This window comes from Heterocephalus glaber, unplaced genomic scaffold (assembly GCF_053883595.1).
Source record: "Heterocephalus glaber isolate CG9 unplaced genomic scaffold, H.glaber_assembly_v1.0 deba00001532, whole genome shotgun sequence".
NCBI lineage: Eukaryota > Metazoa > Chordata > Mammalia > Rodentia > Bathyergidae > Heterocephalus > Heterocephalus glaber.
The window spans coordinates 2,717,396-2,732,568 of record NW_028258330.1 but is presented as its reverse complement, the minus strand read 5'-3'; the positions used below and the strand labels follow the sequence as shown (position 1 = coordinate 2,732,568).

Here is a 15,173-nt window from a genome sequence, read left to right as displayed (position 1 = left end):
GCAGGGGAATAGCTGGGTCAAATGGGACTTCTAGTCCTAGTTCTTTGAGGTATCTCCATACTGATTTCCACAGTGGTTGCACCATTCTACCCTCCCACCAGCAGTGCAGCAGTGTTCCTCATTCCCCACACCCCTGCCAGCATTTGTTATTGGTTGATTTCATGATAGCAGCCATTCTTTCTGGGGTGAGGTGGAATCTCAGAATTGCTTTCATTTGCATCTCTGGAATGACTAGTGATATTGAACATTTTTTCCTATGTTTAGTTGCTATTTCTACTTCTTTGTCTGAGAAATTTCTGTTCATTTCAAATGCCCATTTTTGGATTGGGTCTTTGAATTTGGAATGTCTGATTTTTTTTAAGTTCTTTATAGATTCTAGATAGTAGACCTTTGTCTGAGGAAGAGCAGGTGAAGATTTTTTCCCACATTGTGGTTTGTCTCTTCACACTGTTGGTGGTTTCTCTTGCTGTGCAGAAGCTTTTTAATAAGAAGAGATCCCACTTGTTGATTGTTTGTGCTAGTTCACAAGCAACTAAGGTTTTGTTCATAAAATCTTTTTCTACACCAATGTCTTCAGGAGGTCTACCTAACCTCTGTTCCAACTGGTTCAGCATTAGATTTTAGTTTAGTGCGTGGTGAGAGATATAGTTGTACTTTTAATCTTTGGCAAGTTGAAACCCAATTTTTCCAGCACCATTTATTAAAGAGGTTGTCTTTCCTCCAGTGAGTGTGTTTGCCTCCTTTGTTGAAGATAAGGTGGCTGAGTGTGTCTGAAGTTGTTTCTGCATCTTCTAATCTGTTCCACTGGTCCTCCGGTCTGTTTCTTTGCAAGTACCGTGCTGTGTTTATCACAGTAGCTTTATAGTATAGTTTCAAGTTGGAGGTTGTGATACCTCCTGCCATGTCTATTGCCTAGAATTGCTTTTGTTATTCTAGGTCTCTTCTTGTTCCAAATGAATTTTTGTATTGTTTTCTCAAGGTCCATGATGTATGCTACTGGGATTTCAATTGGGATTGCATTGAATCTATATAGTAGTTTTGGAAGTGTGACCATTTTCACTATATTGATCCTTCCTACCCAGGAGGAGGGGATATCTTTCCATTTTCTGATATCATCTTCAATCTCTCTTTTCAGGGTGCTATAGTTTTCAGAGTAGAGGTCTTTGATTTCTTTCGTTAGGTTGATTCCTAGGTATTTCAGGTTTTTGGATGCTATGGTGAAAGGAATTGTCTGCCCTATTTCTGTCTCAGTGAGTCTGTTGTTGGTGTAGAGGAAAGCTATTGATTTTTGTGTGTTGACCTTGTAACCAGCTAGTTTACTGAATTTGGTTATTAAGTCTAGAAGACTTTTGGTGGAGTTCTTGGGGTCTTCTATATAGAGTATCATGTCATTTGCAAATAATAATTTGTCTTCATTTCCTATCTTTATTCCTTTTATTTCTTTCTCTTGTCTAATTGCTGTGGCTAATGTTTCCAAAAGTATATTGAACAGGAGTGGTGATAGCGGACATCCTTGTCTTGTTTCTGATTTTAGTGTGAAGGATTTCAGGGTTTTTTGGTACCGAGGATCAAACTTGGGTCCTTGCACTTGTGCAGCAGGCGGCGAAACCACTGAGCTAAATCCCCAGCCCCTGAAGGATTTCAGTTTTTGACCATTTTGTATGATATTGATTGTTGGTTTTTCATAGATGGCTTTTATCAGTTTGAGGTAGAGATTGTCTATTCCAATTTTTTGTAAGGTTTTTATCATAAATTCGTGTTGGATTTTGTCAGATGCTTTTTCTGCATCATTTGAGATGATCATATGGTTTTTGTCCTTGGCTCTATTGATATAGTGTGTTACATTGATTGATTTGTGTATGTTAAACCATCCCTCCATCCCTGGGATGAATCCCACTTGGTCAGGGTATATGATCTTCTTGATGATCTTCTGCATTCTATTTGCTAGTATCTTATTAAGGATTTTTGCATCTATGTTCATTAGTGAAATTAGCCTATAGTTCTCTTTTTGGGTTGGGTCTTTCTCTGCCTTGGGGATCAAGGTGTTGCTTCCTTCCAGAAATGAATTTGGGAATATTGCTTTTCTTCCAATCTCATTGAAGAGTTTAAACAGTAGTGGCAGTATTTCCTCTCTAAATGTCTTGTAGAATTCAGCACTGAAGCCATCAGGACACAGGCTTTTCTTAGTTGATAAGTTTTTAATTATGTTTTCAATTTCATTGATTGATATTGGGTCATTTAGAATTTTTAGGTCTTCTTTGTTCAACTTTGGTAATTCATACTTTTCGAGGAATCTGTGCATTTCTTCTGTGTTTTCCATCTTATTGGCATATAGGTTCTGGAAGTAGGTATTGATGATCCTCTGGATTTCTGCTGGGTCTGTTGCAATTTCATCCTTTTCATTCCTAATTGCATGGATTTGGGCCTTTTCTTTGCTGCTTCTGATGAAGTTGGCTAAGGGTTTGTCAATTTTGTTTATTCTTTTGAAGAACCAACTCTTGGCTTCATTTTTTTTTTTTGTATCATTCTTTTAGTCTCCATTGCATTGATTTCTGCTCTGATCTTTATAATTTCCTCCCTTGTATGAGCTTTGGGGTTGTCCTGCTCTTTTTCTAGAAGCTTAAGGTTCAGCATCAGGTTGTTTAATTGGGCTTGCTGTGTTTTCCTAATATAAGTATTCACTGCTATGAATTTCGCTTGTAAGATTGCTTTCATTGTGTTCCATAGATTCCGATATGTTGTATTGTCACTGTCATTGTCATTTAATTGTAGGAACTGTTTGATTTCTTCTTTAATGTCCTCTGTGACCCCTTGGTTATTCAGAAGTGTGTCGTTCAATTTCCATGTGTTTATGAAATTCTTGTGGTTTCTTTTGCTGTTGATCTTCAGTTTCATCGCACTATGGTCTGATAATATGCAGGGAATAACTTCAGTCCCTTTGAACTTACTTAAACATGTTCTGTGAGTGAGTATGTGGTCTGTTTTGGAGAAGGACCCAAGTGCAGCTGAAAAGAATGTGTATTCTGATTTCATGGGATGGAACACTGTAAATATCTGTTCAAGAGTTTGATTGAGTTCTAGTATTTTGTTGTTTATTTTTGTCTAGTTGATCTATCTATTTGTGACAGTGGGGTATTGAGGTCCCCACTACTATTATATTAGTGCTTATTTGACTTTTCATGTCTGTCAGTATTTGTTTTATATAGTTGGGTGCACTAGGGTTTGGTGCATATGTATTTATGATTGTTATCCCTTCCTCTTGAATTGTTCCCTTTACAAGGATGTAGTGTCCTTCTTTGTCTCTCTTAATCAGTGTTGGTTTGAAATCCACTTGATCTGCAAAGAGGATAGCTACTCTTGCTTTTTTTCAGATTCTTGTTGCACGGAGTATTGTTTTCCACCCTTTAACTTTCAGTCTATGAGTTTCCTTTTGAATTAAGTGTGTTTCTTGTATGCAGCATATTGTTGGATTTTGCTTCTTGACCCATTCTGCCAGTCTATTTCTTTTGATTGGTGAATTGAGACCATTAACATTGATGGTTATAACTCATACGTATTGACTTATCATTGTTGTATCTTTTTCTTTTTGTTGGATTCTTCCCTTTGTGTTTAATTTCTTGTCATGCCCGATGGATTCATTCTGGTGGGCTTCCTGGGGTTGTGATCCTTATTGTCTTTTCCTAGGATATTGTCTAAAATTTTTTGGAGTGCTAGTTTGTTATTCATCAAGTTCCTAAGGTGCTCTTTGTCATGAAAGTATCTCATGTCTCCATCAATTTTTTTGTTTGTTTGTTTTTGGTACCAGGTATCAAACTTGGGTCCTTCCGCTTGCGAGGCAGGTGGCAGAACCACTGAGCTAAATCCCTGGCTGTCTCCATCAATTTTGAAAGATAGTTTTGCAGGGTATATCAGTCTGGGTTGGAGGCTATTTTCCTTTAGGGCTTGAAATGTGTCACTCCAAGCTCTTCTTGCCTTGAGGGTTTGTGTGGGGAAGTCTGCTGTGATTCTGATGGGCTTTCCTTTGTCTGTGATTTGTTTCTTTTCTCTCACTGCTTGTAGAATTTTGTTCTGTTGGATTTCTGGAATCCTAACTATTATATGCCTATGTGTAGCTTTTTTTTGATTAAGGTTAGCTGGAGTCCTATATGCCTCACTTATCTGTATGTCAAGTTCTTTTCCCCTGCTTGGGAAGTTTTCTGCCATCACTTCTGTGAAGAGTTTTTTTTATGTCATCTGCACTCTCTCCTCTTTCTTCATTGACCTCCAGTCTTACGTTATTCTTCTTTCCATCGTGTAGCAGCTGCTGGATTGATTTCTCATGGTTCCTTACTATTTTAAAGCAATTTTTCTTTTCCTGGTCACTAATTGCTATCTTATCTTCTATGTCTGAAATTCTGTCCTCCCATTGGCTCAATCTTCTGCATAGACTTTCAGTGGAGTTTTTAATCTCCTGGAAATCTGTTTGCACCTGTTTTATGGATTCCATTTGTTTCCTGTGTTGTGATTCCATCATGTTCCTCAGCTTCTCTATCTTTTTATCTGTGTCCTCTCTAGATTTATTAATCATGTCTTGTATTATGGGCACGATCTCTGCTGTTATCTAAGAAATTATTTCTGATTTCATTTTTTTCAGATCCTCTTTTGTTGCCAGTTCAGGGAGTCCAGATGGTTGAGTATCAGATTGTTCCGTCTTGTTTCCCTTTTGTGGTTGCTTTAGGTGATCTGGAAGTCTGGTTTTGAGACTTGTTTACATGTCTTCTCATTTCATCTGGGTTGGGGGTGGTGTTGGCACCTTTGTTGGGAGGCTCACCTCCTTGGCGCTGGGGGTGATGGTAATTCAGCCAGCAAGTCTCCTCCTTGGTACCAGGGATAGTGGTATGTTGGCCCAGATGGCTCCAACCTTACCATGATCTTTTGTAAATGAAGTCATTTCCACTGTTTTCATAGTTTGTTTGTTTTTTTTTTAAATTAGATTGCTGTTTGCCAAAAGCTTTAAATGGTTTTATTTTTAAAACAATTGTCTCCAGTTTCACTGGGATGTAAGTTACTAGACTCTGTCATATTGTAATTTGATCTTTCTTATATTATTCAGTCTTGAAAGCAAGGATCACTTTCACAGGTTTCATATTTTGTGTCCTCCATAGAAGTTGCCATGGTCCTTGGCACACATCATGTTATACATAGTGAAAGGTCAGTGTAGCGTAGTGGTGAAGGTACCAATTTAAGGCCAAACTACCAGGTTCAACTCTTGGCCTCAGAACCTAGTGGGAGGGTGACTTTTGAAAAGCCACTTCACCCTGCAAGCATTTGCAAGCTGAATATACTCCCTATGGACCTCAGGGAGTGGTTGTGAGCAAAGAGTGGAATAATCCCTGAGGAAAGGACCTTAGTTAGAATCATGCTTGTGACGGTCTCAGTGTCCATAAATGTCCATGGTAATTATTAATTCTTGTTCACTAAAATACTCTTTAAAGATGAAGATCTAACACAGAACTTGAAGAAACGTTAACTGTTTAAAAGGTTTCAAATACTCTATTGGGCAGAAACATCAAAATTTATAGCCTGGGGCTGAGGATGTAGCTCAGAAGTGGAAAAGCTGCCTAGAATTCAGGAGGTTCAGTATAATGTCTGTCGAGCAACCAGACAAAAGCATACACATACATACACAGTTACAGCTTGAATTTTAAAGCCTCAAATCCTATAATTGGACGTTTTCATTATCCTTTTGGCCATTTCTCCCCAAAATAACACCCAAATTTTGTATTTTCTATGGCTTCCAGCTGTTTCAAGGGAAATTTAATAGTTTGACATCTGACTTCCATTAGTGGACTGAAACCTTAGACATGAGTCCTGACTTTTCTAATGTTGCTGTTAAATCCTGTAAGTTTAAACAAGAATGTATCTACTTACCTGTTTCTGACAATAGTGGTTTTGCCCTCCCTATCCCTGCACGGGCCTGGAGCCTCCTCTGTTTGCCCACCTCAGCAGCATCTGCTCTACTGTGATGTAGATGCTGTGCCTACTGCTTCCCTCATGTTTCAAGTGTCCCATCATTTCTCAGCCATGGAAGTTTCTGCTTCCAGTTTTCCACTATAGTTACACAATTATTTTTGTCTGGCCTTTAATGTGGTCTTGGGGTAACACAGGAAGACTAAAGTGTTTGCTCAGTCTGCTGGGGAACCCAACAGATACTCTGGCTGCCCTTTGATTAAGGATTTCACTTCAACCCAACAGAAAAAACACTAGTATTGTATTGGACAAGGATTTTGAGGAAGGAATTCCTTTCTTTAGTATCAAACTCTTTTGAACTAAGGAACTAAATTTGCATAATGTGTTGAAATGTCTACCTACTCTTGGTGGGAGGGGAAATATGTTCAGTTTTCTTAGTGGGAATTTCTGATCTTCTTTTCTCAGAATTAGGACCCTCCTCTGCCACCTTCATCATACTGTATTTTTTTCTAGATACTGGAGATAGAAATTGTGCAGCTACACTCAGTATTCAGTGTTCAGTATGCCTGGTGCTCTGCTATGCATGAGGGCAGGGGTTAGTTCCCAGTGACTCATTTTTACGAATTAATTATATTTAACACAGCCACATCCATTTGTGTACATATTGTTTGTGGCTGCTTTCATTCTACACAGGTGGATTGAATTTGCAACTAAGATTATATAGCCGAGTAGAAAATATTTACCTTTGACTTTGAGAGGCACAAAAGAATGAGTCTTCATTTTCTTGAGAGTGGTGACAGCTTGGTACAGAGAAGATAGGAAAATGTGGACTGTGCGATATGCAAGTTAGATGGAGAGACAGAGAGCCTCTTGCCTAAATACTAAACAGAATTTGGTTTTGCTTGGAGGTCATCAAAGTACCTTCTTCCACAGACCCCACAAGAATGGGCCTGCTTTTCTTGCCACTTACCAACTCATTACTTCTGATAAGGGCCTTGGCTTGGTTTGCACCACATATGTACAGAACATTGTCTAATAGCTTCCTCTCTTTTCTGTCCTGAAGTCCTTTTTCATATCCTTTCCCTCCAATTATAAAATGAACAGAAGCCCAGTCCAGTCCCCTTCCTCCATCTCAGAGATGACCACTCTCCTGAAAGTAGTATTTATCATCCCTTGCTTTTCTCTGTCCTTTGCTGCACTGCATATTTGTCTCTGAGCAGCATCCGCATTGTCTGTTTTGTGGCTGTCTATAGGTGCTCACTATGTGTTCCTCTGCCATTGGCCTTTTGGCTCAGCAGTGCAGTTGTGACCATCCAGCTCTCATTCATTGAATACCACTGTTTATTAATCATTTTCTTCTCAGTGGGCTCCCTGCCCCAAATTAAAGTCACCTTTGATTTTTATTTTTTAAAAAATTTTTATTGAAATATAATTTATATGTAGTATGGTGAAATTCATAAGTATACAACTCAGTGGCGTTTTTCTGTATTTATGGAGTTGCACAGTCATCCTATCATCTAATTTTAGAGAGCTTTCACTCCTCCCCAAAGGACCGTTGTACCCACGGGCAGTTACTTCTATCTCCCTCCCCCTCCCCCCACCTCAGCCTCAAGTAGCCATCAATCTGCCCTGTCTCTATAGCTTTATCTGTTCCAGACTTTTCCTGTAAATGGGATTTTACAGTGTATGGTTTTTTGTGGCTGACTTCTTTCACTTAATGTTTTGAAATGTATCCATGATGCAAAGTGTACATGATGGGCTTTTAAATTGTTTGCAGTTTTTTTGTTATTGCTTTGTATGTGTTTGAGGAGCCATTATTTTTAAAGTGAATTTTATTTTATTATTTATTTATGTATTTTTTGGTACCAGTGATTGAACTCAGGACCTTGTGCTTTTGAGGCAGGGAGCAGCACCACTGAGCCAAATCCCAGGCCCAAAGTGAATTTTAATAACAATAAAAATTTGATCTCATGTTCTTAATCTTGTTGAGGTCCTAGAAGAAAAACACAGAAGTAATATCATTTATAAAAATATAATTCAGTGCCTCAGAAGTGAGTATATGCCTTTACCATTTGATGTACTCACGGTGTAGTTGTTTTAGAATGACAAATTAATTATAAAACTGTGGAAATGCTACAAGAGAAATAGCAACATTCTTAGCCAATGCAGGGGAGGAGCAGTTAATTTCTTGGGAGATGTAGACAAAGGTTAGGAAGTGACATTTGATCTGTTTAGACCCTGGAAAATTAATAAGATTTCAGGCATTGAGTGTTGGTAGGGCACAAGTTGTTCTGGAAGGAGGTGCATTATGAAAGACATTGAGATTCCATGAAAGAGCGTTTTCTAGGAATGTTTGAGAGCTCAGTGGGCCTCCATGCTATTGTTACAGAAGACTAGGCCACCAGGCTCATTTGTTAGCACCCACCACTGTGGGAATCATTGGGAAAGCATGTCAGGCAACATTCAGGCACACAGATTTGTGCTTTAGAAAGAGAACTCTGCAAGTGTAGAGGACACGCTGGAGATGAGAGAATCTACCAGGCGGTCCATAGGAATATTAGGACCTTTTAGGTGAGATACGATAACCTGATATTCATGACAGTGGGAGTGGAAAGAGACAAAGTAGATTTTTTTAGATTAAAAAGACAGGACTTTGATCATTATGTGTGGCAAACATGTACCAAGAAAAAAATTGAAAGGACTTAATGATGTGGATGGTGAAGGAAATGAATGGTTCCCATGATCTGTCATTTGGACAATTGAATTTGGGAATTTAATAAAATAAAAATCACCCACATTGTCAAAATTAACGTGTTAGAATCCATTCACTTTCTACAGATAAATTATCTGTTTCAGTTTGCTTTAAGGAAAAAGAAAACTTGTTTTAAATAAGTTACTTGAAGTGTTTTATCTCCAGTTCAGAAATGAAATAGGTTCATATTGAGCCTAGTATCTGTCATTTTAGACCTGATCAATCAAACTACTATTAATTATCACTTCCTCATAGCCCAAAGAATGCAATGGTGTAAAGATTCCAGTTGATGCCAGTAAACCTAACCCAAATGATGTGGAGTTTGATAATCTGTATTTGGATATGAATGGAATCATCCACCCCTGTACTCATCCTGAAGATAAGTATGTAACCTGTTTCTGTCACTGCTGTCACAAGTCACAGGGGAAGTACTCTATCATACTACATTGTTTGCTTGTCATTATAGGCCAGCACCAAAAAATGAAGATGAAATGATGGTTGCAATATTTGAGTACATAGACAGACTTTTCAATATTGTAAGACCAAGACGTCTTCTGTACATGGCAATAGATGGAGTGGTAAGTGCTAAAATAAATGACTTAGAAGCTTCCATTTTTGTTTTTTCTGTTTCCGGTGTCTAGAATGAAAGTCAGCTAAATAGTGAAAAATGTCAATTGTGGTGAATTTGAAAAAAGGTCTCATACTTCAGTTGTCATTCAAATATTTTTAGTGCTTATTTTCTGCCAGGTACTGTGAAGTGCTGGAGTTATTGGCAAATGCCCTTACTTTGAAAGTGTTATCCTCAAAGAGAGAGAGACACAGATACCTGAGTGGGTTCAGTTCCTCATAGTCAGTAGACATCACTTGCAGGGTGTGGAGGGAAGAGGAGGTCAGGACTACTGTGGGAGTTGGGAGATGGAGAAGGTGACTTTTCTCCCATTTCTTTAAGGATGAACATTAATTGGAAATTGATAGGCAGTGGTATGGGATGGATGGGACAGGTGTGGGGAGGAAGGGAGACCTTCCAGATTGCTAGAAGTGACAGGTAAGCATACTTTCCATGTCTGTGACCACATTGAGATGCTGGGGTAGCTGCAGTTTTGCATTGAAAGGGGGAAGTAGGACAGTAGTTTGGGAAGGGCTTACATGCCAAACTCAGGAGTTTGGATTATACCTTATAGGCATTGAGTAATGTTCAGAATGGTTTAAGAGGAGACTCTTTTATGGACCTGTGATAATTATACCAAGTAGCTTATGTTATAAATGACCCCTAGACTATATATCAGGGTAATAGGAAAATAAAGGTAAATCATAACCCTAGATTATTATGTATAGGCAAGTAGATTTTCTTCTAGATGTAGTATAGCCTAGTGGTCGGTGGAATGATTTTGAAAATCTGGAGTTCTTTGAGTCCAAGGTAAGCTATTTTGTGTAGCTGTTTTTACTCAATGGAAAATCTTAGCTGTCTGCTAACTTGGAATTATAGTGGAGTAAAGAATAAAGAGAACAGGAATCTGTCTTGTGAAGAGCATATTCCAGTTCACACTCAGCTGTATTTCATGAAGTAAATCTTTTAAGTTGGCTCCATTTACCCTCACTAGATCAGGTATTATATATGTCTGTACTTATATGTGTACATGTACATGTGTTTGCACACATTTTTCATTAAAGTGTAAATTCAGATGAGTGAATTTAGTGTTTGCGAGTGCTTCATTCGATGATCTCATCTTACAGGAAAATGAACTGTTTAAAGGAACGTTAGATAACTTATTATTTAGGTGTTAATAGGATATTCTAGAGTTCTTTAATCCCTCTGAAACTGTTAAGATTCCAAAATCCTGGTGTCCAGTTTACTTCATTTAGGCTCATCCAGTGATTTAAATTACTTTTGGTGGGCTGGGGGTGTAGCTCAGAGTGCTTGCATAGCAGGTTTTAGGCCCTGGGTTCCATCCCCAGCACTAGGGGAAATACATTTAATTACAATGGTTTAAAAGTACTTTGGGTTGGCCAGGTGTGGTGGAACAGGTCTGTAATCTCAGCACTGGGGAGGCTGAGGCCCTAAGAGGATTGCTGTGAATTTGAGGCCAGCCTGGACTACATAGGGAGACCCTGTCTCAAAACAACAAAAAAAGACAAAACAATACAAAACAAAAAACCACAACAAAAAAACGTACTTTGGGTTAAGACATTGTTTCCCCTCTAACTGCTGTGCCTTGTTGAAAAGACAGAATCCTATGAAATTTATTATAGGAAATGCAAAGTAAAAGTGCATTCAAGTCCTGCAGGGCAAAAGGAAGTTGTTTTCCATTGCTTTTATGTGAAGGTGGTTTGGAGACTGTCATTCCTTTAGTATGGATGAAGGGAAAGTGTCCCCTGACTCTGCTACTGTGGTAATGACACCTCAGATACTGGCTAGGTCTTGGAGTAAAGTGAGCTTTCCTTTTTTGGGCACCTCGAGGTGCTCTGGGCCAGGGGGCCAGCATTGGGCTGTGACCCTTGGAGTATAAATGAACTCCTGTGCTCTCAGAGTATGCTTGTCTGTTTGTCCTGTCACTCACTTGCCTGATTGATCTCAGATTGTAGGGTCTTGGTTCAAATTTAAGTTCTCAGGATCTACTGTCTGTCATGAAAGGATATTAGGCACATTACTTTCTTCCATTTTAGTGTACTAAAAATGATTGAAAATAATGTACAGCATCTGTGAATATTTTGAATCATTTTACATGAATATGAAATACGTGTTTTCAGGCACCACGTGCTAAAATGAACCAGCAGCGGTCAAGGAGGTTCAGAGCATCAAAAGAAGGAATGGAAGCAGCGATCGAGAAGCAGCGTGTCAGGGAGGAGATAATGGCAAAAGGTAGAGAATAAGCAGATTGAAGCTGGACTTTTGACTTTTTACCTCTGTTCCCAAAGCCTTAGATTCCTACTGGGTACATAAGTAGGAGCAAAGTCTCAAGAGGAAAGTCAGGGCGCGGATGCCAGTGGAGACTAAGAAGAGCCACAGATTGCCGGTGCAAGATAATTACACTCTGAAGTTGACAAAACACAATGCCATAAGCTGGGATCATGATGAATTTTGTCAGTTTGCTGGAAATACACAAGTATATAGTGACTTTAACAACAGCTGAAAACTAAGACTCTACAACCTGTTTGTATTTATTTTAATATTTGTTTATTTTAAGTATATTTTCTTTTTTAAAGATGTTATGAATATATTTAGTTCTTGAGAAACAGCTAATCAGTGATACAGAGGAAAAAAATAGCATTTTTATATCCATTTCATCATTTTGTTTCTTGTCAAAGTTGTATTAAATTCAGCATTTTAATTTCATTTTCCATGGTATTTTCATTTTAACAACTGTCATCAGAACTAAAAGCCTTAAACCTTGTGTGTGTGTGTGTGTGTGTGTGTGTGTGTGTGTGTGTTTCATTCTGTTGCAGAGAGAACTTCATAGTTTTTATGTATACATCTAATATTTGTTTACATTGTTTCACAGTCTCGTTAAAGTTTATGTTAAATTTGAAAGGAGCAATCATATTTTCTTCTACAAAAAGGGAACATTGTGCCTTTGCATTTGAACTTTTTTTTGTTTTATTTTAATATTAATTTACTTCACATTTTATAGGGGAAACAAAACATTGCCTCTTTTTTCTAGGTGGCTATCTTCCTCCAGAAGAAATAAAAGAAAGATTTGACAGCAACTGTATTACACCAGTAAGTAGTCTTATACTTTGCTAGCTATTGCTAACTCTTAAATGATAGGTTAATTTATTTCCTCCTATCATTTTAGGGAACTGAGTTCATGGACAATCTTGCTAAATGTCTTCGCTATTACATTGCTGATCGTTTAAATAATGACCCTGGGTGGAAAAATTTGACAGTAAGTTTCACATTTTGGTACTTCAGAAAGATTAGAGTGATCATTTGAGGCTACACTTTGGTATGACTAATATTCTGTATCCTCCCACCCCCCACCTCCCATAAGATGCTATTTGACTGTCAGAGAAAAGAGAAGCTTCCAAGGTTATTGGAAATGGGCTGCCTTGCATAGTTAGGTTTTAGATAGCTAAATTTCTTCTCAGTGCCAATTTTGTTCTATTGCCATCACTGCGAAGCTATAAAATGGGATTCATAATTCTTAAAATATATAAGAATGTGGCTTTAAAGTAGAAATTTCTGTCAGGAGATAGCAAAATACAGCAAGATTAAAGTTGTAGGGTTGCTTTTAAAAAATGACTGTTCTCATAAAAGTTTAAGTAAAACTTAAATGAACTTAATAAACTTCAGATTAGTGTGTTTTCCTTCATTTAGACATAGTAAATTATATTTAATTGCTGTCTTCTGATTATTTGGGGGGCTTATATGATTCAGTGCTATCTCCTTGGGTAATAGTGAAAATAGAAGCTTGTCAACTGATCAGTTTTTCTGTGGCAAAGTCTAATCTACACATTTCATTCTCTTTTGTTTCATGTAGTAAGTTAATCAGTGAAGTAGTTTTGGTGCTTAAGACACATGTATTATGTAGAAAATTTCCAACCAGTAATACCGTCATAATAGAGTTACTACAGTTTATCTCAAGATAGACAGTTCTTTTGATTTCTGTGGTAATAGAAAACTGGGGATGAGCTGAAATTGTTACTTTTTTTGTAATAGGTTATTTTATCTGATGCTAGTGCTCCTGGTGAAGGAGAACATAAAATCATGGATTACATTAGAAGACAAAGAGGTAAAACACATAAATATTTGATTATACAGTGTGTTCGACATAAAAAAAGATAAACTAGGCTGTGGATGTAGCTCAGTAGTAAAGCACTTGCCTGGCATGTTCCAGGCCTTGGGTTCAATCCCCAGTACTGCAAAAAAAAAAAAAAATTAGTTAGAAGTACTTGGTAAGACGATAATCCTGCAATGTGCAATGTATTTATATAAACCTGTTTTTCTCCACTTCAGCACAGCCTAACCATGACCCAAATACTCACCATTGTTTATGTGGGGCAGATGGTAAGTTTGTTCTTTGGGATTTAGTTTTCTTGGGTAAATATGTAGCAAGTTGGTGGGCTAATATAATGGATTATTCAGGGGCTACCTGGAAATTCTGAAATGCCTCACTTGTTTTAAATTTGAGAGAGAACTGCTGTTGAGTTGCTGTTTAGTCTATGATTAGTGATCACCTGTGTTAATGTTTTTCAACCTTTTAATATAGCTACATGTACTTTCAAAGTGTAGCGCTTCCCAAGTGGGTAAGCCTGAGTGTTTGTCCCTATGTGTCTATCTGGAAGACTTCTTGCTAACTGAAGAGTGCTAGGGAGCTTTGGGATATTTGACTTTGCTGCCTGTTTTGGCTCACTGAGGCTTTTCTTTTATTGGTGTCTTACAGTACTTTGGTTATGGTAAGGGTCCTCTGAAGCGCTCACCATTCCATGTTTTTCTTATTGGTAGCTGATCTCATTATGCTTGGCCTCGCTACACACGAACCGAACTTTACCATTATTAGAGAAGAATTCAAACCAAACAAGCCCAAACCTTGTGGTCTTTGTAACCAGTTTGGACATGAGGTCAAGGATTGTGAAGGTTTGCCAAGAGAAAAGAAGGGAAAGGTAAGAACCTTAGATGTTAGCTGCCTCATTTGAAAAATAAAATTGTTATCATGGTAAATATACATACACAAAATAGGCAAACTGCCTCATTTTTAAAATAATGCCCTCACAGAGAGATCTTAAGTACTTTAAAGTAAACCTGCATTCAAAAACATGCATACACACATTCATTCTACTTTATAATTTTCTAATGTAGCCCACATCTACATGAGGTTAAGTTCTTGAAGAAAATATTGACCACTGCATGTGCTCTATGCAAATGGTTACTCTTCTTCAAGGAACTGCAAATCTTACGTATTTAACTTCTTGACAGTTTTTAAGTTACAGTTTTGTGTCTTTTCTGTTCACATGAATCCAGTATCCTTTAAGAGGGTTTCTATTTTAAGAATAGGGTGCAAGGTTCGAGAGATGCAGATGAAAACAACACTGAGATTCCACCTCACCCCAGAAAGAATGGCTGTTATCAAGAAATCAACCAATAACAAATGCTGGCGGGGGTGTGGGGAGAAAGGAACTCTTCTCCATTGTTGGTGGGAGTCCAGACTGGTGCAACCACTGTGGAAATCAGTATGGAGATACCTCAAAGAACTAGGGCTAGAGGTCCCATTTGACCGAGTTATTCTCCTGCTGGGGATCTTCCCAAAAGAATTAAAAGAATCATACCACGGCAATATATGTGCACCCATGTTTATAGCGGCACAGTTTGTAGTAGCTAAAGCTTGGAAACAGCCCAAGTGCCCATCAACTGGAAACTGGATAAAGAAAATGTGGTTTTTTTTATGAAATGTACTACTCAGCCATAAAGAACGAGAAACTAGAGACATTTATAGCTAAATGGATGCATATCGAGGCCATACTCTTAAGTGAAATA

General features: G+C 38.0%; 1 protein-coding gene across 2 annotated transcripts in view; it reads left to right on the top strand.

Annotated features, from left to right (window-relative positions):
• Xrn2 (5'-3' exoribonuclease 2) overlaps positions 1 to 15,173 on the top strand; it is a 77,171-nt gene that overhangs the window by 10,538 nt on the left and 51,460 nt on the right. For both annotated transcript variants that reach the window (XM_004840901.3, XM_087188628.1), the window contains exons 2-9: positions 8,957 to 9,084; positions 9,168 to 9,279; positions 11,450 to 11,561; positions 12,361 to 12,419; positions 12,496 to 12,585; positions 13,359 to 13,431; positions 13,656 to 13,706; positions 14,145 to 14,302. In XM_004840901.3, the coding sequence (XP_004840958.2) occupies positions 8,957 to 9,084; positions 9,168 to 9,279; positions 11,450 to 11,561; positions 12,361 to 12,419; positions 12,496 to 12,585; positions 13,359 to 13,431; positions 13,656 to 13,706; positions 14,145 to 14,302 (783 nt within the window). The remainder of the gene's footprint in view (positions 1 to 8,956; positions 9,085 to 9,167; positions 9,280 to 11,449; positions 11,562 to 12,360; positions 12,420 to 12,495; positions 12,586 to 13,358; positions 13,432 to 13,655; positions 13,707 to 14,144; positions 14,303 to 15,173) is intronic.